Source organism: Coregonus clupeaformis, chromosome 39, assembly GCF_020615455.1.
Source record: "Coregonus clupeaformis isolate EN_2021a chromosome 39, ASM2061545v1, whole genome shotgun sequence".
NCBI lineage: Eukaryota > Metazoa > Chordata > Actinopteri > Salmoniformes > Salmonidae > Coregonus > Coregonus clupeaformis.
In genome coordinates this window covers 20,307,766-20,334,059 of record NC_059230.1, presented here as the reverse complement: position 1 = coordinate 20,334,059, position 26,294 = coordinate 20,307,766, and the positions used below count along the sequence as shown (strand labels likewise).

The 26,294-nt window shown below is 43.2% G+C and overlaps 2 protein-coding genes, 1 long non-coding RNA gene and 1 pseudogene across 4 annotated transcripts; 1 reads left to right on the top strand and 3 right to left on the bottom strand.

The window, feature by feature from the left end:
- Positions 1-3,783: 3,783 nt before the first annotated feature.
- On the bottom strand, positions 3,784-7,684 carry LOC121554125 (RNA-binding protein 4B). 2 transcript variants are annotated; one of them, XM_041867570.2, is made up of 4 exons: positions 7,599-7,684; positions 5,723-6,155; positions 4,963-5,624; positions 3,784-4,485 (listed from the first exon to the last, which is right to left on the bottom strand). In XM_041867570.2, exons 2-3 carry the CDS (start codon positions 6,129-6,131, stop codon positions 4,990-4,992), a joined length of 1,044 nt encoding a protein of 347 aa, XP_041723504.1. In that variant the 5' UTR covers positions 6,132-6,155; positions 7,599-7,684; the 3' UTR covers positions 3,784-4,485; positions 4,963-4,989. The 2 variants fall into 2 exon arrangements, with proteins under 2 accessions (XP_041723504.1, XP_041723505.1); XM_041867571.2 differs by having other exon boundaries at positions 5,585-5,624.
- Positions 7,685-8,690: 1,006 nt separating this feature from the next.
- Positions 8,691-11,209, bottom strand: LOC123482878. The gene is made up of 2 exons (XR_006657993.1): positions 10,839-11,209; positions 8,691-8,998 (listed from the first exon to the last, which is right to left on the bottom strand). It is a non-coding gene; the product is annotated as an uncharacterized LOC123482878 (long non-coding RNA).
- An 8,909-nt stretch (positions 11,210-20,118) lies between these two features.
- LOC121554126 lies at positions 20,119-21,957 on the bottom strand (annotated as a pseudogene).
- Positions 21,958-23,605: 1,648 nt separating this feature from the next.
- Positions 23,606-25,463, top strand: LOC121554435 (TRAF-interacting protein with FHA domain-containing protein A). The gene is made up of 2 exons (XM_041868023.2): positions 23,606-23,772; positions 24,497-25,463. Exon 2 carries the CDS (start codon positions 24,562-24,564, stop codon positions 25,159-25,161), a length of 600 nt encoding a protein of 199 aa, XP_041723957.2. The 5' UTR covers positions 23,606-23,772; positions 24,497-24,561; the 3' UTR covers positions 25,162-25,463.
- The last annotated feature ends 831 nt before the right edge of the window (positions 25,464-26,294 follow it).

Here is a 26,294-nt window from a genome sequence, read left to right as displayed (position 1 = left end):
AGATGAAACGTGGCTGGGTCTTTCAAAATGACAATGATCCCAAACACACCGCCCGGGCAACGAAGGAGTGGCTTCGTAAGAAGCATTTCAAGGTCCTGGAGTGGCCTAGCCAGTCTCCAGATCTCAACCCCATAGAAAATCTTTGGAGGGAGTTGAAAGTCCGTGTTGCCCAGCGACAGCCCCAAAACATCACTGCTCTAGAGGAGATCTGCATGGAGGAATGGGCCAAAATACCAGCAACAGTGTATGAAAACCTTGTGAAGACTTACAGAAAACGTTTGACCTGTGTCATTGCCAACAAAGGGTATATAACAAAGTATTGAGAAACTTTTGTTATTGACCAAATACTTATTTTCCACCATAATTTGCAAATAAATTCATAAAAAATCCTACAATGTGATTTTCTGGATTTCTTTTTCTCATTTTGTCTGTCATAGTTCACGTGTACCTATGATGAAAACTACAGGCCTCTCATCTTTTTAAGTGGGAGAACTTGCACAATTGGTGGCTGACTAAATACTTTTTTCCCCCACTGTATTTACACACACACACACATACATATATATATATATATATACACACACACACATACAGTGAGGGAAAAAAGTATTTCATCCCCTGCTGATTTTGTACGTTTTCCCACTGACAAAGACATGACCAGTCTATACTTTTAATGGTAGGTTTATTTGAACAGTGAGAGACAGAATAACAACAAAATAATCCAGAAAAATGCATGTCAAAAATGTTGTAAATTGATTTGCATTTTAATGAGGGAAATAAGTATTTGACCCCTCTGAAAAACATGACTTAGTACTTGGTGGCAAAACCCTTGTTGGCAATCACAGAGGTCAGACGTTTCTTGTAGTTGGCCACAAGGTTTGCACACATCTCAGGAGGGATTTTGTCCCACTCCTCTTTGCAGATCTTCTCCAAGTCATTAAGGTTTTGAGGCTGACGTTTGGCAACTCGAACCTTCAGCTCCCTCCACAGATTTTCTATGGGATTAAGATCTGGAGACTGGCTAGGCCACTCCAGGACCTTAATGCGCTTCTTCTTGAGCCACTCCTTTGTTGGCTTGGCCGTGTGTTTTGGGTCATAGTCATGCTGGAATACCCATCCACGACCCATTTTCAATGGCCTGGCTGAGGGAAGGAGGTTCTCACCCAAGATTTGACGGTACATGGCCCCGTCCATCGTCCCTTTGATGCAGTGAAGTTGTCCTGTCCCCTTAGCAGAAAAACACCCCCAAAGCATAATGTTTCCACCTCCATGTTTGACGGTGGGGATTGTGTTCTTGGGGTCATACGCTGCATTCCTCCTCCTCCAAACACGGCGAGTTGAGTTGATGCCAAAGAGCTCGATTTTTGTCTCATCTGACCACAACACTTTCACCCAGTTCTCCTCTGAATCATTCAGACGGGCCTGTATATGTGCTTTCTTGAGCAGGGGGACCTTGCGGGCGCTGCAGGATTTCAGTCCTTCACGGCGTAGTATGTTACCAATTGTTTTCTTGGTGACTATGGTCCCAGCTGCCTTGAGATCATTGACAAGATCCTCCTGTGTAGTTCTGGGCTGATTCCTCACCGTTCTCATGATCATTGCAACTCCACAAGGTGAGATCTTGCATGGAGGCCAAGGCAGAGGGAGATTGACAGTTATTTTGTGTTTCTTCCATTTGCGAATAATCGCACATACTGTTGTCACCTTCTCACCAAGCTGCTTGGTAATGGTCTTGTAGCCCATTCCAGCCTTGTGTAGGTCTACAATCTTGTCCCTGACATCCTTGGAGAGCTCTTTGGTCTCGGCCATGGTGGAGAGTTTGGAATCTGATTGATTGATTGCTTCTGTGGACAGGTGTCTTTTATACAGGTAACAAACTGAGATTAGGAGCATTCCCTTTAAGAGTGTGCTCCTAATCTCAGCTCGTTACTTGTATAAAAGACACCTGGGAGCCAGAAATCTTTCTGATTGAGAGGGGGTCAAATACTTATTTCCCTCATTAAAATGCAAATCAATTTATAACATTTTTGACATGCATTTTTCTGGATTTTTTTGTTGCTATTCTGTCTCTCACTGTTTAAATAAACCTACCATTAAAATTATAGACTGATCATTTCTTTGTCAGTGGGCAAACATACAAAATCAGCAGGGGATCAAATACGTTTTTCCCCTCACTGTATGCATGTATGTATATATATGTATGTATGTATATATATATATATATATAATGTGTGTATGTATGCGTGTATGTGAATATATATAATATGTATCTATCACACACACTTGTTTTTAAAAAAGTTATGAGGACCAAAAGGCACTGGATAGTAGGAATGACAGCTCTACAAACCAATATAACTATTTCCAGTATAGGTTTCAGTACATATGAATGCTCAATTAATTATAATTTTTAAATTTAACAGGGGCCTAGAACATCGAATGCAGGAATGCATTCATTAGGAACCAAACAGGCCAAAACGGGGAGACTCACTAACCTGAACTTGTCCAATAAACGCATGTTTTCGTTGCAAAAGGATTTTCTTCTGTGCACACTAAAGAATACATCCCCACATCACTATGAACCTGCTGACCTGGAAAGATTTGGTCCCTGCTTGCTTATGGAAGGGCAATCTTGGATTCAAAAAACAATGTCCCCTCCAATTGTTTGGTTAACAGCTGAGATGGGGCTGGAGAAATGAAACCACTGAAAATCATAGACTGAGCTATTGATACAACTGAGCTCAAAAGGATAGTGCTGAACAGGTTTTGAAGCTAGTTTGTTTACAATTAAAAACATTGTTTACAAACAATAGAGTAACAAGCTTATATTTGGGGCTCTGAATTTTTTGTTGTTGGGTAGGACAGCTGAACTAAGGTCACGAGGCACTAAAGCTATATTCTTTAAGAATCAATGGCTAGGCATATATATAATTAATTTAATTCCCAAAATGTTGACGAATCCCAGATTGCCCCTTTAAAGACACATACATTTAGTTTGGAAAGGAATAACATAAAACTGCATTACCTGTCCATGCCCGGCCTAAATCAAGCACACAGAGGTCTTTTGCCATTTTCCTGTACTAAATTCGGAAAACACCTCTTGGCCAAAATACCTTGACTCCTGTGTACCTAAATTCATCACATCTTTAACCCTGAGTTTCATACAACCCACAACTGATCCGATTCCCATCTTACCTGGTTAGGTTACTGCAGGCTGTGCCAAGAATATCTCTCCAAAGACTCTTCCAGAGTAAGGGTGCTCAGAACACCATCATGCCAAGGGGCGGCAGGTAGCTTAGTGGTTAAGAGTGCTGGGCCAGTAACCCAAAGGTCGCTGGTTCGAATCCCCAAGCCGACTAGGTGAACAATCTGTCGATGTGCCCTTGAGCAAGGCACTTAACCCTAATTGCTCCTGTAAGTCGCTCTGGATAAGAGCGTCTGCTAAATGACTAAAATGTAATATGGTGAGAACTGGGAACATGACAATAAAGCCCTGTAAATCCAACCCTTGACATCTAAATAAATTAATGGGCAGTGAAGGGGCATATTGATATAGTTCAATTGTGATTGAGTGCTTGAAGTTGAGGGAAGAAATAAGTGATGATAACATTATTTCACATTGGTAGAAGACGATTCTTAATTTATATATCCCCTTTACATGATCACGATTCAACGGTTAAAGTATATCGTGAAGCAACTGATCATCCGCCATTGAATCACTGATACTGATATAAGAATCTGTGATACGATTATGATTTAACAAGAAAATATCAAAAAAGTTCCAAATGACTATACAATTCAGTTTATTTTATTTACTAAAATCATGTCCTCTGATGACAAATAAGAACGTTGTCCACCTTGGTAAACTAGCTACCATCAGCAAATATTTGTCCAATTAAGTTAACCAACTAGTCGATTGTTGTAGTCCGTCGTAGTGGTTTTATTACGCCGTTGTACATTGTCCCAGAGCGCAACCTTTTCATAATCCATAACTTGTCATAATTTCAGACGTAGATTGAACAAACGTGCTGGTTTAATTTCAAAGGAAACACATGAGGGTTCGTATTCAAGTCGATATACAGTCACGATTATTTGATATTAATAACATCCTTTTCATAATAACGTGTTGCAGCTTCCATTCATCAAATTTCAGAAATTTGATTTAACAGCAAAAGTTTGTATCATGACACGTTACAGTATATCAAGAGGACTAAATATTGGAACGTAAAATAAAAAAACGTCTGACTAAAAGGCTTCTGGGAGCCTGAGACTAAAAAGGTACCTAAAGCACAATACTAAAATAATGCAAAACAAAAAGGCCAAAACAATACGAGTGTAATAAAAGTGTTTTAGATGACGAGAGGTCATGCATTACAATTCCTCCTGAGAAGGAAACGCGCTCAGCCACAGACGAGGGGGGTAAATCGCTGCGTGCATCAGGAGACGACGGCGGTGACGAGGACGCAGATCTTGTTGAAATATTTAAACCTGGAAAGAGAGCAAACCACACACACAAGTCAAGCGCCTGTTACACCCCCAGCGAACATGTTTCCATTTATAGACGATCTACATTAATTGTTCCATTATCATCATCAGCAATATGTGAAATATTTCAATCTAAATGGTGAAATGAATACTCTATATCAGTTCCTCACTTTTACCAATACATGATTTCTGTTTAGCTCAATCCTTGCCTATACACCAGCAGTGCCAAGGAGAGGATTAAGAATTACGATTTGACGCAGAGCAATCTTATACGCATGCTTTTTCTCCCAATTCAAGCATTTCACAGTTATTCTGGAGGTTTAGCGAAGAGCAACTGTCAGACCATTCCTCACTCAGAACTGAGGCATGAAGCCCGTCTAAAGAGTGCATCGAGTGACCTTGGACCCTCCATATAGAGGATAGGTACTACTTCGCCTCCCATTTCCCATTAGAATGTTTGTAGCGCAGGCCTATTCTCACCTTGAGTCAAGCGCCGGTGTGCGCTGCTTAGTAATAGCGGGCCGGTGGTGGCGGTGGCAACCTGTCGGCGTAGGGGTCCCTGGTACGGGGTAGGTTGTACATCGCGGGCCGAGAGACGGGGGAGAGTCGGGAACGCTCATAGGAGTAACCGTTACCGGAGGGGGGCATGGTGGGAGGAGGGGCTCTACGAATGGGACTGCGGTCCCTGGCGTAGTACGCGGACGGGGGAGGAGGGAGGGGGCGACGCTCGTATGGGTCGAGGCCAGAGGTCATGAAGCGCTCCCTGACCATGGAAGAGGGGGGCGGGGGAGGAGGGGGTAAGGAGCCTACACGCCTCTCATCATAGGACATTATGCCGTAAGTGGCAGGACGAGCCCTGTATTTCTCATAGTAATCCACCACAGCATAGCTCTCCCTCTCGCGCTCATAAGCACGCTCTGGGTAAGGGGCTCGTCTAGGGGGAGGGGGTGGTGGAGGTGGGGCAGGGTACCCGTGATGAGGGGGTGGGTGACGACCTCTTAGATAGCTAGGGGGTGGAGGATCATGCCTCTCCCCAGGGTAGCCACGGGGGGGCCAGTATCCCCCCCTTTGAGGTGGGGGGTAGTCTTCTTCCTCCTCATACCTGGGACGGCTCTTTGATATCTGGACATGGATACGTTTCCCTATTAGGGAGAAAAATGCCAAAAAACATGATTAGGTGGAAGAGAGGTAGTAGCCAAATGTTTTAAAGTGTAACCTTCTTAAACAGCATAAATCTTACCCTGGAATTCAACGTTGTCTAATCCCTTGATGGCATCCAAAGCCTCATCGGAGTTGTCCATGTGCACAAATGCAAAGTTTTTGACAATAGCACATTCAGACACTGTGCCATACTCCTCGAACAAGGTGCGGAGCTCATCATCATTGCCTTTCTCCACATTTGTCACGTGGAGTTTGATGGCTCCCTGGTTCTTCCCGTGACTAGCCTCAACGTTTATCGCCGTGCCGTGCAGCTTGTAGAGGTGCAGGCTGCGGATGGCTTTGGTGGCAGACTTACGGTCATCCATGTGGACGAAAGCAAAATTCTTGACGATGGCGCATTCTGTGACAGCACCGTACTGTGAGAACAATGCCTGAATTTCATCCTTGTCTGCCTCCCGAGGGACATTCCCGATGAAGATCTTGACCATCCTTGAAGCAGTGTTGTAGAAAGCCTGAGGTGAGGGGGAAATATCATTGATGAGACAACGAGCCCCACCACCCGGGCCACTTATCCAGGTAATGTTGTTGGTCCATTTCCTCAAAATCTTTAAATTACTGACTGGATATACATCTCAAAATTGACTAGATAGCTAACCACATTATCATCAAATTCCTTTGCTACTTACTTGTAGATGCTAGTTAATTAACATTACAAAGTGCAGTACACTGGTTTCAGGTATTAACAATTGAGGGATCGGAAGTAATTTAGCCATTCATTGTAGTCATTGCGATCTGTGATTTTGCTATTTCCTTGAGTTTCCTCGTGACATTCCTGGATTACTCGTTATGTTAATAAAGTCCGATTTAATCAACAAATATGATAGTTAGTTGAAAAAAGGTTAAGGGTACAAGACCGTGTACATATCTGCCTGTCTTGGCAAAATCACTACATATCCCATCGAGCCAAGCGGGGAGAGGCTGCCCGTTGTCACAGTTCCAAGACCATTCAGAAACGTCCAGCTAACCCTACGCCAATGACGCCGGTGGATCTCAAAACTGAACTTGGATCCGCGTTAAGTAGCAATGGCAACGATATCCTTCGCCACTATCGTCATACCACATATCTCGAAGCAGTCGTGACTATTCAACAAAAAACACAATTTTCAAGTTTCTTTCCAGAACATTTTAGTTATATGACTGTATAACTACCAAAGCAGTTTTGAAGTTGAGGAAAACCAGCATAGTTCAGCTAGCTTAGACGGAAAAGGGTTAAACGAGCTAATTCAGGAGACCCGGCCTAACCCTAGTTTTAATGCCCTTATTTAAGAGCTGGAGGCGAAAAGACTTCAACGAATAAATCAGATGACATATTTAAGGAGAACAAATCGATATACAATCTCGAATTCAACTGTAACTGTGAATAGTAAAACAACGCTTAAAACGATGTTTTGAGTGAACCCTGAATACAGAAAATGTATGGTGAATTCGCTTCCGGACACGGTAGACTCCTCCTCACCACTATGTAGTTAGCTGTCTAGCTAACTAGCATGCTAGCTAACTACTTTGTCCAGAAACCGGTCGTTTTCAAACTTCGAAAACGCAGATAAGCCGCGTATTATTTCCTCAACATGATAATGCCAAGGGAAACTAAATTTTCTGCGACCGAAATTAGACATGCCTAGAAAACGGCAAAGAATATTGTATATCTTGTCTAGCTAGATAGCTAAAGCAGCTAACGTAGCTTAGCAATTGCGCTAACGAGATTGCCACCAGCTCACACGTATCCGTCCGAGAAGAGGAGCACTCTAAAAACCCTTTTGCTACTGCAAAACACTGAGAATATTACTTAGTACTCGTAGGCATTACATTAATATACACTTTGTATCGATTTCAAATGTTTTAGTAAAGTTATTTACATTTGTTTTATCGACCAAGAAAGATTGAATGGGACTTACCTCAATCAACTATCTACCTCACATTCACACAAGAAAAAATGGCTACTCCAGCGTTCTAAGAAGCGGATAAACCCTGCCTACTGAGATGCTTTGTCAAAGCTGATTGGTTAGACAAGCATTGTTGGGCGGTAGGCATGAGTTTCGGTCGTCACTAGTTAACACAGCCACAAAGTCCTAATTGTGTCTAGACACAGTACATTACATTTACATTTACGTCATTTAGCAGACGCTCTTATCCAGAGCGACTTACAAATAGGTGCTTTCACCTTATAGCCAGTGGGATAACCACTTTACAATATATATATTTTTTTATGGGGGTGGGGTAAGGGGGGGGTAGAAGGATTACTTTATGCTATCCCAAGTGTCATTTCTACAATTTATGTGAGAGCATTGTAAAAATGTGTTTTTAGAGCATGCTTTATTTATATATAAAAACACAGCATCTGTATATATAAATAAAAACGCAGCATGCTCTGTATCTGCGATTAACATAATTTACTAATACATTCTGCTACACAATAGCGGGCTACATTTGATCTACAGAGCCTCTACAATAATTTCTCTCATGAAAAAGGCCTAGATGCACTGGAATATTACCTATAGTAACGTGACAGAGAAATGTCACTACTTAGTGAATTCATCTGTGAATTGGCTTCTCTAGTTCTCAAGCTCAACTACCTTGCCTTCGTAAAATAAATGTTCCTTCAAGTTAGTGGAGTTGCGATGGCCTCCACCTTTGCCCGTAATTATTCCAATTTATATGTGGGCTATTTTGAGCAAAAGTTTATCTATGATGAGACCAGGAGCCCTTACTTCTCCTCAAATGGTTCAGGTATATTGATGATATTCTCTGTGTGTGGATTGGCACTGAACAAGAACTCCATGAATTCACTTCCTTTTTTAACATTATGAACACTGACCTGAAGTTCTCTATTGAATATGACCATAAGCGTGTCCATTTCTTGGGCATGTGAATAGAGGTTGCTAATGGGGAACTTATCACCACTCTGTATCAGAAAGAGACTGACAAACGCTTTTCTCCTAGCAAGTAGCACTCATCCTAGTGCCCTTAAAAAAAGGCTTACCCAAGAGCCAGTTCTATAGGACTTTATTGATAAAGCTGTCAACATGAAACAATGTTTTCTGGACAGGGGTTACTCCACCCTGTGTGTGGAAGAGGCATACCAAATTGCGCTCTCTAAACCTTGACAGGATATACTCAAAAAAAGTGTTACAATTTCGAAGGAGTTCTCTGTTACTTGCATTACTACGTTCACCCCCAAAGCTTTAATGATTAAAAACATAGTGATGAAACACTGGCATATGCTCACCTCCGACCCAACGCTCAGCCAGGATCCTATGCTGTGTTTGTGACAACATGTGGGCAAGACATCCAGATGCTTGAAACAGAAAATAAGCAAACATAAGAGTTCTATAAGATGTAAGGAGGAAAATTACAGTTGCTTGTCACTTTGTCAAGTGTCACAGTGTGTATTCCCTACAATTCCAGGGCATTGAGAAGGTGGAAGTGTCAGCAAGAGGAAGAGATAACGACCGTACTCTGCCAGAGAGAACTCTTCTGGATTCATACTTTAGGCTCCCTACAGACATTAGGATTTAATGAGGATTTTGACATGAGGGTCATGTTTAAAATTCCTATTGTCATTTTCTTAGCTTCACACACACACACACACACACACACACACACACAAACACAAACCCTGGTATTAGAGTGTTCTGTATTCATGACAGCCCTAGTGGGCCGAAACTTCCCCAACAGGTTACCTTAACCTTCATCTAGATTTCTCCTGGTTCTACATATGTACAGTGCCTTCAGAAAGTATTCATACATCTTATTCCACATTTTGTTGCGTTACAGCCTGAATTTAATCTTCATTTTTTTCCTCACCCATCTACACACAATACCCCATAATGACAAAGTGAAAACATGTTAGCAAATTTATTGAAAATTGAATACAGAAATATATCATTTACATAAGTATTCACACCCCTGAGTCAATACTTAGTAAAAGCACATTTGGCAGTGATTACAGCTTTGAGTCGTCTTGGCTATGTCTGTATCAGCTTTGAACAGGATTTGGGGATTTGGGGGATTTTCTCTCATTCTTCCTTGCAGATTTTTTCATGCTCTGTTAAGTTCTTGTTCTGAAGCCATTCCACCATTGCTTTGACTGTATGCTTGGGGTCATTGTCCTGTTGGAATGTAAATCGTCACTTGCACTCTGAAGCAGGTTCTCATCATGGCTCCACTCATAGTTCCCTTTATCCTTACCAGTCTCCGCCACTGAAAAGCATCTCCATAGCATGATGCTGCCACCGCCATGCTTCACAGTAGGGATGGTGTTAGACGGGTGAGGAGCTGTGCCTGGTCTTCTCCAGACACAGTGCTTTACATTCAGGCCATATAGTTCAATTTTAGCCTCATCAGACCACATAATCTTTTGCCTTGTGCGCTGTCTTTCACGTGCCTTTTTGTAAACTCCAGGCGTGCTGTCATTTTCCTTTTTCTCAGGAGTGGCTTCCGTCTGGCCACTCTCCCATAAAGCCCAGATTGGTGAAGTGCTGTAGAGACTTGTCCTTCTGGCAGGTTCTCACATCTCAGCCAAGGAACTCTGTCGTTCTGTCAGAGTGGTCATTGGGTTCTTGGTCCACCTCCCTGACCAAGGTCCTTCTTGCACGGTTGCTCAGTTTAGTCGGACGGCCAGCTCTAGGCAGTCTGGGTAGTTCCATATTTTTTCAATTTCCCAATTATGGAGACCACTGTGCTCTTGGAAACGTTCAACATTCTAGAAATTGTTTTATACCCTTCCCAGATATATGCCTAATCACAATTCTAATTCGGAGATCTACGGACAGTTCCTTGGACTTCATGGTATAGTTTCTGCTATTACAGCGCTTCTTCTTCTTCTTCTTTGGGATTGGGTTTGGCGGATCGCATCCAACTTAAAAGGTGCATACACCGCCACCTACTGTACTAAAGTGTAAGGCCAATCACGGCCTACCTACATTAAATTATCTTCATTATTCCTGTTTCTAAAAGGAAAAAAAGCATAATAATTGCACCACCAACTAACCCTACACCTATATACCACTTTTCATAAAAAATATAAATCACCACCCCATTAACGCTTCTGCAGTAAAGTATCACACACCCAGGTACTTCTCTGCAGTTGCCACTCACAGTCATTAAAAACCCACCACCCCATAGCATGACCATACTTATTCCTGTCCTCAACCGTAGCCTCAGGGTTGTCTACGATAGCTCTGCGTGCGATAGCCCTGTCCTTTAGTTTAGCGCCAACCTTGGTGTTAATCCAGGGCTTTTGATTGGGGAAGCAGCAAACCCTCACTGTTGGGACAATGTCGTTGATACATTTTCTAATGAAGCCGGTGAAGGAGGTGGTTAGCTCGTCAATGTTATCGGCGGAGTCTCGAAACATATTCCAATCAACGCTAGCAAAGCAGTCCTGTAGCATAATCTCTGATTCTGATTAACATTTTTCAACGGAGAGAGTCACACGTACTTCCTAAATTAGTTCCTGCTTGTAAACAAGAAGTAGGAGTACGGGAGTCATGATGTGATTTGCCGAATGGCGGAAGAGGGAGGGCCTTGTATGCTTGTGGGTAGAACAAAAGTGGTCTTTATCGCCCCTAGTGGCGTCGGAGACGTGTTGTTGGAAGTTGGGCGTCACGTGTCTTAGTGACGCGGAATTAAAGTTGCCGGCAACCAGAAAAGCAGCTTCAGGGTGTAGGTTTTCTTGCTTGTTTATAGCCTTGTACAGTTCGTTAGGTGCCAGCTTGTTCTTTTTTTATCCTGAGGTGGAATGTATACAACAGTCATGATAACAGCTGAAAACTCCCTCGGGAGGTAGAAGGGTCGGCATTTGACCATCAGGTATTCCAAGACGGGTGAACAGTAGGTCGATACTTCCACCGCGCTGGAGTTAGCACACAAGTTGGAGTTGATGTAGAGGCAAACCACTACTTTGACCCCATCTGCTCCTGCCAACAGCCTGGGAGGATAGGACACCATCCCTCAACACACCCTGTAACTCTTCTGAAGTCAAATCTTACATACTTACATTTATTTTTACATTTTGTCATTTAGCAGATACTTCTCAGCAGCTGCCACCACAACATCTATTTTCTGTTATTTACTTTCCATTTCTGTGGTACAGTTGATAACCATTGCTATGAGCGCTAAGAAGCCATCCTTACTGAAACATAACTCACTCGTTACCCTATCCCTCTGTGCTGGCACCAATCTACTACTCACTGGGATCCTCTCAGGATCCCTCACCCTTGACCCATCCTCCTCCACCTTCTTCATTGCCTAAGCATACGACACCCTCTGCACTACTCTGACCACTTCAATCTGCCTCTTTCGCACCGGACACTTCCGATCCCCAGCAACATGAGCACCCCTACAATTGTCACACACAACTTTATCCACCAACACTACACATTTACATTTTAGTCATTTAGCAGACGCTCTTATCCAGAGCGACTTACAGTTAGTGAGTGCATACATTATTTTTCTATTTTTCATACCCCCGTGGGAATCGAACCCACAACCCTGGCGTTGCAAACGCCATGCTCTACCAACTGAGCTACATCCCTGCCGGCCATTCCCTCCCCTACCCTAGACGACGCTGGGCCAATTGTGCGCCGCCCCATGGGTCTCCCGGTCACGGCCAGCTACGACAGAGCCTGGATTCGAACCAGGATCTCTAGTGGCACAGCGCCACTCGGGAGAATACCAGAGTGGGAATACCAGAGTGGGATCAGACGATCATGTATTCAACTGGTTTGACAGCTGGAATGCCTTAGAAATTCCAACCCTGAGAAATCAGAGGACATTGTGGGACAAGAGCAAGTCTTCCCATTTGAGAAGAGTATCTCCACTCACTTGGCTCCTGGCTGTGAGTGGGTCATGTGACCAGGTGTGCTGTAGAGGGATCATGGAATTACACAATCCTCTGTCCAATGCCCTACTGCACACTTCCCACATATTGGAATCTGCCTCCTACACAATGCTGCAACATGACCATAAATGTTGCACCTGAAACACTGCAGTGGGTTCGGCTCAAACAAGATAACTGATATATCCTAACATGACTTTGTCTGGTAGACTGACTCAAAACTCAAAAGGACTGACAATGACTCATCTGTTTCACCACACCACGCACCCCCCGGGTCTGTGTCGCACCAAACGGCGGGCATCAAAAACACCAGGAATTTTCAACTTCAATTACTCCACCTCCACACTTAACATTACCCCAGAAATCCCTCCTTTCAATGGTGCCCTATTCCTAAGAGCAAAGCAAGAAACAGATCTTGACCCAAGTTGCGTGACAAGTTCTTCTCCCTCTGGTCTGAAGAAACACAAACAAATATCACAAGTCCCTACAGGTTACCTTCACTGATTTAACTACACCCAACACCTTTCTCACCCATCCTGAAACCACAAATGGATCCGCCAAAAGGCAAGGGTCCACTTTCACCAAAAATGTCACTCCTACTGGTCCAGATTCTTCCTCAACACACATCTTCCCACTACACTCAGCTCTTTTTCTTCGCTGTCCATAACCACGTTTATCCGTTCACCACTCTCTTGCCCTGCATTCATCCGCTGCATTGCTTGCAAAGCACACACTGAATGTGTTTCTCCAAAACCCAACTTGTGTTCCTTAGCCCACTTTACAAGTCTGGCTATCTCTGACTTCTCCATACTTCCTCCGTCTCTTTCCGAACCAAAGTTTACATTTACATTTACATTTTAGACATGCATTGTCAATTGTGGGACCTTATATAGACAGGTGTGTTTCTTTCTAAATCATGCCCAAACAATTGAATTGGCCACAAGTGGACTCCAATCAGGTTATAGCGACGTCTCAAGGCTAATCAAAGGAAATTGGATGAACCTGAGCTCAATTTGGAGCGTCATAGCAAAGGGCTGTGAATACTTCTGTAAATTAGATTTATATGTATTTAATTTTCAATACATTTGCTAACATTTCTAAAAACATGTTTTCGCTTTATCATTATGGAGTATTGTGTGTAGATGGGTGAGAAAAAAATCCATGTAATCCATTTTGAATTCAGGCTGTAACACAACAAAATGTGGAAATGTCAAGGTGTGTGAATACTTCCTGAAGGCACTGTATATAGTGTTGTATATGTTGTTTGTTTTTGTTTTGTTTTTTTCACCTTTATTTAACCAGGTAAGCCAGTTGAGAACAAGTTCTCATTTACAACTGCGACCTGGCCAAGATAAAGCAAAGCAGTGCGATAAAAACAACAACACAGAGTTACATATGGAATAAACAAAACGTACAGTCAATAACACAATAGAAAATATATATACAGTTTGTGCAAATGTAGTAAATGATGGAGGTAAGGCAATAAATAGGCCATAGTGCAAAATAATTACAATTTAGTATTAACCCTGGAGTGATAGATGTGCAGAAGATTATGTGCAAATAGAGATACTGGGGTGCAAATGAGCAAAATAAATAACAATGTAAATAACAATATGGGGATGAGGTAGTTGGGTGGGCTAATTACAGATGGGCTGTGTACAGGTGCAGTGATCGGTAAGCTGCTCTGACAACTGATGCTTAAAGTTAGTGAGGGAGATAAGTGTCTCCAGCTTCAGAGATTTTTGCAGTTCGTTCCAGTCATTTGCAGCAGAGAACTGGAAGGAATGGCGGCCAAAGGAGGTGTTGGCTTTGGGGATGACCAGTGAGATATACCTGCTGGAACGCATACTACGGGTGGGTGTTGCTATGGTGACCAATGATCTAAGATAAGGTGGGGATTTGCCTAGAAGTGATTTATAGATGACCTGGTGACCTGGAGCCAGTGGGTTTGGCGACGAATATGTAGTGAGGGCCAGCCAACGAGGGCGTACAGGTCACAATGGTGGGTAGTATATGGGGCTTTGGTGACAAAACGGATGGCACTGTGATAGACTACATCCAATTTGCTGAGTAGAGTGTTGGAAGCTATTTTGTAAACGACATCGCCGAAGTCAAGGATCGGTAGGATACTCAGTTTTACGAGGGCATGTTTAGCAGCATGAGTGAAGGAGGCTTTGTTGCGAAATAGGAAGCCGATTCTAGATTTAACTTTGGATTGGAGATGCTTAATGTGAGTCTGGAAGTAGATTTTACGGTCTAACCAGACACCTAGGTATTTGTAGTTGTCCACATATTCTAAGTCAGACCCGCCGAGAGTAGTGATTCTAGTCGGGCGGGTGCAAGCAGCGTTCGATTGAAGAGCATGCATTTAGTTTTACTAGCGTTTAAGAGCAGTTGGAGGCCACGGAAGGAGTGTTGTATGGCATTGAAGCTCGTTTGGAGGTTTGTTAACAGGTGTTTTCCTTAGCTTTCTTTTATGGGCGCTTTTCAGCTGTATTGCTCCCTTTTTGAGAGTATGGGTTCCTTATACTAACACCACATTTTTTATTTGTACATGTGTTTTGTTCTAGTAGAAAACATCTAGTGGCCCTTTGGGATACTTTAGATTAGTGGTCATTATCTCTGGCTCACTGTGTGGCCTTATCTGTCCCACTATTGTCTGTGGAAACATGCTCTGATGAAGGTCGACTGAGCGAAAGCTCAGCCACAATTACATACATTTGCATCTAACCGGAAATGTGCTGAGACTTTTTCCTGTTTCTCCAGTTTTGCCTTCATCACCTTCACTAATAGATTCTGGCTTTTATCGAATAAATTATACTAACATTTGTAATAATCTTTTTAAATACATACAGATGGTTTAGATTACTTTTTATTGGGTAAGAGTGGGAGCATTGTGGTGTAAGGGGATTTTGAGAAGCACATAATATCCTGTGCCACAGCTATGTCTTGACTTCTTTGATCTGTATGTACACCAACTATCCAGCAGAGGGCAGTAGGCTTCCACAAAGGGAACACACTACAGACACACCAAAAGGATCTCATCACCAGTCATGATGGTGGCTATAAATGGGTTCATAGAAAATGATAGATTATGTGTTGGCTACCCGGCAACGGAAATTACACATGATCTGTAATCACATCTGTAGTCTCGCGTGGCCAGCCTTCCAACGTTGTATGTACAGTACCCTCGTTTGGAAAGGGCACTATCAACCCTTAGTGAACAAACAAGATCATGATTCTAAACATTTTATTAGGATATATTTTATTGGGGGGAGAGAGTTGTCCAGCTATACAAACCAATACAACTATTTACAGTTTAGGTTACAATACATATGATTGCTTAATGAATTATACTTTTGTAACTTACCAGGGCCCTAGAACATCAAACGAAGGGGTGCATTCACTAGGAACCAAACGGTCTGAAAAGGAGAGGGACTCAGTAACATTAACTTGTCCAATAAGAAACGCTTGTTTTCATTGCAAAATGTTTCGCTTTGGTGTCCACTAATGAATACACCCCCACAACAATATGAACCTGCTGACCGTAAGACTTTGTCTCTGCTTGCTTATGGATGGAATTACACTGAGCAAACATATAAACACAACATGTAAAGTGCTGGTCCCATGTTTCATGAGCTGAAATAAAAAACCAATACATTTTCCATACACACATATTTCTCTAAAATGTTGTGAACACATTTGTTTACTTCCCTGTTAGTGATAATTTCTCCTTTACCAATATAATCCATGCACATGACAGGTGTGTCATATCAAGAAGCTAATAAAACAGCATGATCATTACACAGGTACACCTTGTGCTGGGGACAATAAAAGACCACTCTAAAATGTGCAGTTTTGTCATTCAACACAATGCCACAGATGTCTCAAGTTTTGAGGGAGTGTGCAACTGGCATGCTAACTGCAGGAATGTCAACTAGAGCTGTTGCCAGAGAACTGAATGTTCATTTATCTACCATAAGCTGCCTCCAACGTCGTTTTAGAGAATTTGGCAGTACGTCCAACCGGCCTCACAACCGCAGACCTTGTGTATGGCGTCTTGTGGGCTAGATGTTTGCTGATGTCAAGGTGGAGGTGGGGTTATGGTATGGGCAGGCATAAGCTAGGGACAACGAACACAATTTCATTTTATCAATGGTAATTTGAATGCACAGAGATACCGTGAGGAGATCCTGAAGCCCATTGTCGTTCCATTCATCCACCGCCATCACCTCATGTTTCAGCATGATAATTCACGGCTCCATGTCACAAGGACCTGTACACAATTCCTGGAAGCTGAAAATGTCCCAATTCTTCCATGGCCTGCATACTCTCCAGACATGTCAACCATTGAGCATGTTTGGGATGCTCTGGATCGACGTTTACGACAGCGTGTTCCAGTTCCCGCCAATATCCAGCAACTTTGCACAGCCATTGAAGAGGAGTGGGACAACATTTTACAGGCCACAATCAACAGCCTGATCAACTCTATGCGAAGGAGATGTGTCGCGCTGCATGAGGCAAATGGTGGTCACACCAGATACAGACTGGTTTTCTGATCCACGCCCCTACCTTTTTTTAAGGTATCAGTGAACAACAGATGCATATCTGTATTCCCAGTTATGTTAAATTCATAGATTAGGGCCTAATGCATTTATTTCAATTGAGTGATTTCCTTATATGAATTGTTAAACTCAGTAAAAAGCTTTGTATATATTTAAAACAAATCTGAACCCTTCACAATGATGCCAAACAACATTTCCACAACCAACATCATGTTTACAGTGCATTCGGAAAGTATTCAGACCCTTTGACAAACTGGATTAAACAGTTTTTTCCCCTCATCAAGCTATCCACAATACCCCATAATTACAAAGCAAATACAGGTTTTTAGACATTTTTGCAAATGTTCTACAAAAATATATATATATATGACATTTACAAAAGTATTCAGACCCTTTGCTCAGTACTTTGTTGATGCACCTTTGAAAGCGATTACAGCCTCGAGTCTTCTTGGGTATGACGCTACAAGCTTGGCACACCTGTATTTGGGGAGTTTCTCCCATTCTTCTCTGCAGATCCTCTCAAGCTCCGTCAGGTTGGATGGGGAGAGTCGCTGCACAGCTATTTTCAGGTCTCTCCAGAGATGTTAGATCGGGTTCAAGTCCGGGCTCTGGCTGGGCCACTCAAGGACATTCAGAGACTTGTCCCGAAGCCACTCCTGCGCCGTCTTGGCTGTGTGCTTAGGGCTGTTGTCCTGTTTGAAGGTGAACCTTTGCCCCAGTCTTAAGGTCCTGAGCACTCTGGAGCAGGTTTTCATCAAGGATCTCTCTGTACTTTGCTCCGTTCATCTTTCCCTCGATCCCGACTAGTCTCCCAGTCCCTGCCGCTGAAAAACATCCCCACAGCATGATGCTGCCACCACCATGCTTCACCGTAGGGATGGTGCCAGGTTTCCTCCAAACGTGACACTTGGCAAGAGTTCATTCTTGGTTTCATCAGACCAGAGAATCTTGTTTCTCATGGTCAGAGTCCTTTAGGTGCCTTTCGGCAAACTCCAAGCGGGCTGTTATGTGCCCTTTACTGAAGAGTGGCTTCCGTCTGGCCACTCTACCACAAAGGCCTGATTGGTGGAGTGCTGCAGAGATGGTTGTCCTTCTGGAAGGTTCTCCCATCTCCACAGAGGAACTCTGGAGCTCTGTCAGAGTGACCATCGGGTTCTTGGTCACCTCCCCGACCAAGGCCCTTCTCTCCTGATTGCTCAGTTTGGCCGGGCGGCCAGCTCTAGGAAGAGTCTTGGTGGTTCCAAACTTCTTCCATTTAAGAATAATGGAGGCTACGGTGTTCTTGTGGCCCTTCAATGCTGCAGAAATTGTTTGGTACCCTTCCCCAGATCTGTGCCTCGACACAATCCTGTCTCGGAGCTCTACGGACAATTCCTTCGACCTCACGGCTTGGTTTTTGCTCTGAGATGCACTGCAACTGTGGGACCTTATATAGACAGGTTTTTGCCTTTCCAAATCATGTCCAATCAATTGAATTTACCAAGTGGACTCCAATCAAGTTGTAGAAACATCTCAAGGATGATCAATAGAAACAGGATGCACCTGAGCTCAACTTCAAGTCTCATAGCAAAGGGTCTATATACTAAGGTATTTCTGTTTTTTATCAATTTGAAAAATGTTCGAAAAAACCTGTTTTCGCCTTGTCATTATGGGGTATTGTGTGTAGATTGATTGAGGGCAAAACATAATTTAATCCATTTTAGAATAAGGCAGTACTGTAACAAGATGTGGAAAAAGTCAAGGGGTCTGAATACTTTCAGAATGCACTGTATGTTTAAAGTGCAATCTGGGATAAAAACAGAAAAACACCACTTGTTTGGTTAACAGAGTCTTGAGAAATGTAGGCTAACCACTTTGAAATTCATAGACGGCGCAAATGATACAAGGACAAAATTGCAGTTTTGACCATGTTTTGAAGCTACAGTTTGTTTACAAACAATTGAGTAAGACAAGCTTATATGTGGGGCTCTGATGAACTTATATTTTTGGGTAGGACAGTTGAAGGTCATGAGGCATTTAAGTTATATTCTTCAAGAATCAATGGCTAGGCCTATACCTCATTAATGTAAAAGTCCCAAAATGTTGATGAATCCCAGATTGCCCCTTTAGACGTTTGGTTGACAAAGGCTGCGTTTATGCACGCAGCCCAAATCTGATCTTTTTTTCACTCATTTGTCTTTTGACCAATCAGCTCAGCTCTGAAAATGATCTGATGTGATTGGTCAAAAGACCAATTAGTGGGGGAAATATATAAAAATTGGGATGCCTGTCTAAACGCAGCCATATTGCTAATTTAGTTTTGGAAAGGAAGTACATAAAAAACTATTACCCATCCATGCCTGGCCTAAATCAAGCAAACAGAGGTAATTTGCCATTCTCATGTACTAAATTGGAAAATACCTCTCGACTCATGTGTACCTAAATTCATCACGTTTAACCCTAAGTTTCATACAACCCACAACTGATCTCGATTCCCATCTTACCTGGTTAAGTTACTGCAGGCTGTGCCAAGAACATCTCTCCAGAGATGCTTCCAGAGTAAGGGTGCTCAGAACACCATCATGCCAAGTGTACTATGGTGAGAACTGGGGACATGACAATAAAGCCCTATCAATCCAACCCATGACACCGAAATAAATAAAATCGTCAGTGAAGGGGCAGATAGGTATAGTTCAATTGCGATTGAGCGCTTGAAGTCGAGGCGATACACAAGAGATGACCACGTTATTTGACATTAGTAGAGGACGATTCTTAATGTATTATATCAGGCATATAACCCCCTTCACATGATCACGATTCAATTATTAAAATGTAATGACAAGCAACTGATCATCCGCCATTGAATCACTGATTGTGATATAAGAATCTGCGATAAGATGATTTAACATCTTTTGGAGAAAAAAAATTACATTTAAATAATGTCTTCTGATGACAAAAAAGGATGTTATCCACCCTTGGGGTAACTAGCTACCATCAGCAAATATTTGTAAAATTTAGAAATTAACCAACTAGTCTGTCGTAGTGGTTTTATTATGCCTTTTCTACATTGTCCCAGAGAGACTAAATATTGGAACGTAAAATAAAAACGCACAACTAAAAGGCTTCTGGGAGCCTGAGACTAAAAAGGTAGCTAAAGCACAAAACTAAAACAATGCAAAACAAAAAAGGGCAAAACAATACGAGTGTAATAAAAGTGTTTTAGATGACGAGAAGTCATGCATTACAATTCCTCCTGAGAAGGAAACACGCTCAGCCACAGACGATCGCTGTGCGCATCAGGAGACGACGGCGGTGATGAGGACGCATATCTTGTTGAAATAAATAAACCTGGAAAGAGAGCAAACCACACACAAGTCAAGTGCCCGTTACACCCGCAGCGAACACGTGTTTCATTTATGAATGATCTACATTCATCATTCCATTCTCATCAGCAACTTTGGTGAAATACTTCAATCTAAATGGTGAAATTAATTCTCTATATCAGTTCCTCACCTTTACCAATACATGATTTCTGTTTAGCTCAATCATTGCCCATACACCAGAAGTGCAGATGAGGATTAAGAATTACGATTTGTCACAGAGCACTCTTTTACACATGCTTTTTCTCCCAATTCAAGCATTTCAGTTATACTGGAGGTTTAGCGAAGAGCAACTGTCAGACCATTCCTCACTCAGAACTGAGGCATGAAGCCCGTCTAAAGAGTGCATCGAGTGACCTTGGACCCTCCATATAGAGGATAGGTACTACTTCGCCTCCCATTTCCCATTAGAATGTTTGTAGCGCAGGCCTATTCTCACCTTGAGTCAAGCGCCGGTGTGCGCTGCTTAGTAATAGCGGGCCGGTGGTGGCAACCTGTCGGCGTAGGGGTCCCTGGTACGGGGTAGGTTGTACATCGCGGGCCGAGAGACGGGGGAGAGTCGGGAACGCTCATAGGAGTAACCGTTACCGGAGGGGGGCATGGTGGGAGGAGGGGCTCTACGAATGGGACTGCGGTCCCTGGCGTAGTACGCGGACGGGGGAGGAGGGAAGGGGCGACGCTCGTATGGGTCGTGAGGGGCAGGTCGAGCCCTGTATTTCTCATAGTAATCCACCACAGCATAGCTCTCCCTCTCGCGCTCATAAGCACGCTCTGGTAAGGAGCTTGTCTCGGGGGTGGAGCAGGGTACCCGTGATGAGGGCGTGGGTGACGACCTCTTAGATAGCTAGGGGGTGGGAGATCTGGCCCCCCCGTGGCTACCCACGGGGGGGCCAGTATCCTCCCCTCTCAGGTGGGGGTGGGGGGTAGTCTTCTTCCTCCTCATACCTGGGACGGCTCTTTGATATCTGGACATGGATACGTTTCCCTATTAGGGGGAGAAATGCCAAAAAACATGATTAGGTGGAAGAGAGGTAGTAGCCACATTTCTAAATGTGTAACCTTCTTAAACAGCATAAATCTTACCCTGGAATTCCACGTTGTCTAATCCCTTGATGGCATCCAAAGCCTCATTTGAGTTGTCCATGTGCACAAACGCAACGTTTTTGACGATCGCACATTCAGACACTGTGCCGTACTCCTCGAACAAAGTGCGGAGCTCATCGTTGTTGCCTTTCTCCACGTTAGTCACGTGGAGTTTGACGGCTCCCTGGTTCTTCCCGTGATTATCCTCGACGTTTATCGCCGTGCCATGCAGCTTGTAGAGGTGCAGGCTGCGGATGGCTTTGGTGGCAGACTTATGGTCATCCATGTGGACGAAAGCGAAATTATTGACGATGGCGCATTCTGTGACGGCACCGTACTGTGAGAACAATGCCTGAATTTCATCCTTGTCAGCCTCTCAAGGGAGGTTCCCAATGAAGATCTTGACCATCCTTGAAGCAGTGTTGTAGAAATCCTGAGGTGAGAGGGGGGAAATATCAATGATGAGACAATTAGGCACAACCCCCCTCCCCAGGGCCACTTATTCAGTCAATGTTGTTGGCCCATTTACTCAAAACCTTTAAAGTTACTTACTGACTGGATATGTATCTCAAACTTGACTAGATAGCTAGCTAACCATATTATCAAATACTTACTTGTAGATGCTAGCTATCTGACTAGCTAGCGAGCAGGTTTACATGACAAAGTGCAGTGCACATATCGGGCATCAAGGCGGCTAGCCATCTAGAATGCTAGTTAACCACTTTCGCCAGAAACCGGTCGTTTTCAAACTTCGAAAACGCAGATAAGCTTATTATTTCAGCAAACCAACTTTCATGCAACCACAAACAAACATTCCTAGAAAACGGCGTAGAATATTGTATATCTTGTTGTCTAGCTAACGTTACCTACCTAAAGTAGCTAGCTTGGCAAATGAGTTAGCGTAGCTAGTTACTAGCCACCCCCAACACGCGTGTATACGTCCGAGAAGAGGCACTCCAAAAGCTTGTTACTGCAAAAACCTGAGAATATTCTTCCGTACGGGTAGACATTCCACAAGGATAAACCTCGCGTCAAATGTTTTAGTACAGCAGCTATTTAAAAATGTTATCGACCAGAAAGATTGAATAGCTCAGTTGGTAGAGCATGGCGCTTGCAACGCCAGGGTTGTGGGTTCGTTTCCCACGGGGGGCCAGTATGAACATGTGTGCACTCACTAACTGTAAATCGCTCTGGATAAGAGCGTCTGCTAAATGACTAAAATGTAAATGTAAACACTCACCTCAATCAGTTAGCTAATTCACTATAGTAAAAAAAAAGTGTACACCGCGTTCTAAGAAACGGAAAACCCCCGCCTACTGAGATGCGTTAGCACAGCTGATTGGTTAGACAACCATTGTTATTTGATTAGCCTGTGAATTTACCAATGGCATTTTAAGTTGTTACAGCGTAGCTAACACCATGAGTAGGAAAGTGATGCAGACCATCAGTCACATGAATTAGTTAGCTACAATATAACAAACAGTGAATAGCTTGAAACTGCCTTGGCAAGTTAAGGTTATTTATTAGCCAAGTACATAATATTATGATTATGCTACTATTCGAACCAACTAATTCGAATGGTATAACTTGTGATATTAGCTTGCCTGGTATCCGTATTTTAACACATATAGCCACATTTTTCTTCACTTTATTATCACCATTATCTGTAGAACTGTGTTGCATGCAACCAAGATTAGTTTTACTGCTTCAGGGTTGTTTTGGCATGCTGATTACAGATGGCAGTCGATGATTGAAATAAGCCCCCCTTTCCCAGAACAGTTCATTTGGCAAGCAATAAGAAGCTATTTGGTTTCATTGATACTGCTTCTTTATAGACTGTACTCACACCGTCATAAAATAGCCTTATGATCCTGCCTGTTACTGAAAATCGTAAGGAAGTTGCATGGAACCTGCCAAGGTGAAAGCATAACCAGACGTTCCCTAACCATCTAGTGCTAAAACAGGATAATGGCAAGCAAGTGTGGTGCTGCTGGCTGACGTAATGATCGTCCCCGTCCTGTTTTTTTTTTTTTTGCTCTCGGCAGTGTCCTCCAATACCCGTTATAGTTGACACAACACTTGGTGCGCCAGTAGGCAACAGTTGTACGCGTTCTAGTAAACAAAGCAAATCAACGGTCGGAGACAGCCTACTGTATCCTGTAGCCTGATCTTTCGAGACGCTGCGAGCAAAATAAATAATCCTACAGCCTACCCAACTTTACAGGTAAGAAATAGCAAGTTTGGAAGTGAACATTCAGAATGGTTTTGTTGTTTGAATGAATGTCATGATATGTAATTCTCATTCAAATGTTAGACTAGCCTAGTATTGTTATTAGTGCTTAAGAACAACATAAGTGTGGAAGACAAAAGCAGATGATATGATATCTAACATGTTCTTCACCTCTCTATGACAATATAGACTTTGACGAAAAAGCAGTCTATCCAAAGCTGTTTCCCTGTATATACTTGTATGAACAAGTCTACATTTACATTTAGCAGACGCTTTTATCCAGAGCGACTTACAGGAGCAATTAGGGTTAAGTGCTTTGCTCAAGGGCACATCGACAGATTTTTCACCTAGTCGGCTCGGGGATTAGAACCAGCGACCTTTCGGTTACTGGCACAACGCTCTTAACCACTAAGCTACCTTCATAGCACAGTGGAATTACTTTAAGCCAGTGAACGTTTTAGAGGAAATGGTGACTGAGGCTGGGTGTGTGGAATGTTGATGCAATTCTGACACAATTCTAAGAACTACAAATGTAACTGCTTTATGGAAATACTCTGAACATTCCCTCTATGGAATAGAGCAATAGAATTGTGTTTTTCATTCCATCACCCTCTGACATCCTCTATCTGAGCTGTTATTCTCTGTCTAGTAATGAGACTTATTTAGTGCCAGAATAACAACAAGTAATCAATTGAATATTCCTCTGTTTTTCTCTTAGACCAAGTGAACCTGAAAGTGAAAGACAACCCCCCTTCAATTGCATCAGCCATCATAAGACCCATCATGGAGGTGTCTCAAACGGTGGAAACAGAGGAGCTGATGACCTGCCTCCAGATCCAGCTCTACCACCCCCAGCAGGCCTCCAGGGCTCTGTACTGCATGTTGCCTCTGGACACCAGACACAAGCACCAGGCTGAGGACCCAATGAGGCTGGGTAGGGATGCCCAGGCCTGCACCTTCGCTCTGGCCGACCCCCGGGTCTCCCGCAAGCAGCTGTCCCTGCAGGCCTACCGCACCTCCAACAGCCCGGACATGATATTTTCTGTGCAGAACCTGAGCCAGAAGGTACGCATGAAGGTCAATGGGTCTGAGCTGGGGTTCCTGGAGAGGGCAGAGCTGCCAGATAAGGCCCTGATCCGGTTCGGGGAGTACGAGATGCTGATACGCCGTGAGAATGGAGAGGCGAAGGGGAGCTTTGAGGTGGAGTTTGGGGTGCTGGCAGTGCCCCCTTCCAGAGAGATGGGCATGGGCGTGCCAAGTATGATGCCAGTCATGGACACAGGCTCAGACCTTTCAACAAATGGCATCCCACCACTCATGAGCCATGGGCCAATGGAGATGGATGAGACAATCATGTACCAATCATGCACTGCACTTTCATAGATTAGTTTTACTACAAACATTCTGAAATTTTAATCAAACTGTTGACTGTATGTGGCGCCAAGCCATTACTACCTCAAATGTTGGTTTTATATTCTCCATTATATCCCACTCCAAGTGTTATTCAGACTGTTACGTTATTTTATAAAATGTGAAACTAAAGCTTGTGAATATGACCCTTTTTCATGATACCCAAATAAGAGCAAGTATCAGAATTCAATGAAGGATGGGGTTAGGGTGGGGAAGGATACTGTTTTGTCAGTTTTGTAAAATGTTGATTATAATAATAAAACGGTTTTATTTGATTATCGTGTTACACATCGTGTACTTGCCAAAACGTTTCACAACTAACTCAACCAAGGCACATTCTGAAAAACCGGCTATACCTGTATACGTTTGTCTACCTACGTGTTTGATGAGATATGACCCCTATTTTCTCTATTATCTTGGAGCTGAAGTTACAGTGAGCCAGTCAAACAATGTAAGAATTCAGTCGCTCGTATCTTTTCTCACAATCATATTTATTCATTGTATACTAACCTGAATCTAAATAGGCCATAGTAACTTCAAAAGAAAGGACTTATAGTCGGTGAAGACATATTGGTGAGGTCCCCTATCCCTAGGCGACTATCCAACCCCTCTTCCTCTCTCTACTCTTGCCTGGCAAATGTCACCAGCCACAGAACAACTATGAAGGCAGAGAAGGAGAAGAGAGACATGGCCACTAGCTCCGAGGCCGGTATGGCCCAGCGGGACTTGGGCCTGGACCTGACAGCTCTCTTGTGCTCATCTACCTGCAGGAGGTAACCCCCACTCAGCCGCCCCTCCTGGAAACAGCGGTAGCCTCCAGAGTCGGACAAAGAGGCCTGGTGGATGAGATAGCTCTTTCCCCCATGTGAGAGATCCAGGGAGTGGGAGCTGTTCTTCTGGAGAAGGTACAGTTGGGTTAGAGGCAGTGCATCTCATTCCTAGGGCTGTGGGCAGGGAAGTCGACAGAAATAATATAAAGAGAGAGATTTGAATCTGAAATATCCAGTTATACTTGGATATCACCCATTATAAATGCATAAATGTGTCGTGATTGAGTGGTGTGTTGTCAGTTGCTTATTGTGACCTCACTAAAGAGCCCCTGAAGT

Bases quoted from the DNA above. Each gene is read 5' to 3' on its own strand.
- LOC121554125 (XM_041867570.2), bottom strand. From the start codon at position 6,131: ATGGTCAAGATCTTCATCGGGAATGTCCCTCGGGAGGCAGACAAGGAT. The intron at 5,625-5,722 runs GTAAGATTTATG...TCTCCCTAATAG, and splicing joins AGACAACGTTGAATTCCAGG to GGAAACGTATCCATGTCCAG.
- LOC121554435 (XM_041868023.2), top strand. From the start codon at position 24,562: ATGGAGGTGTCTCAAACGGTGGAAACAGAGGAGCTGATGACCTGCCTC.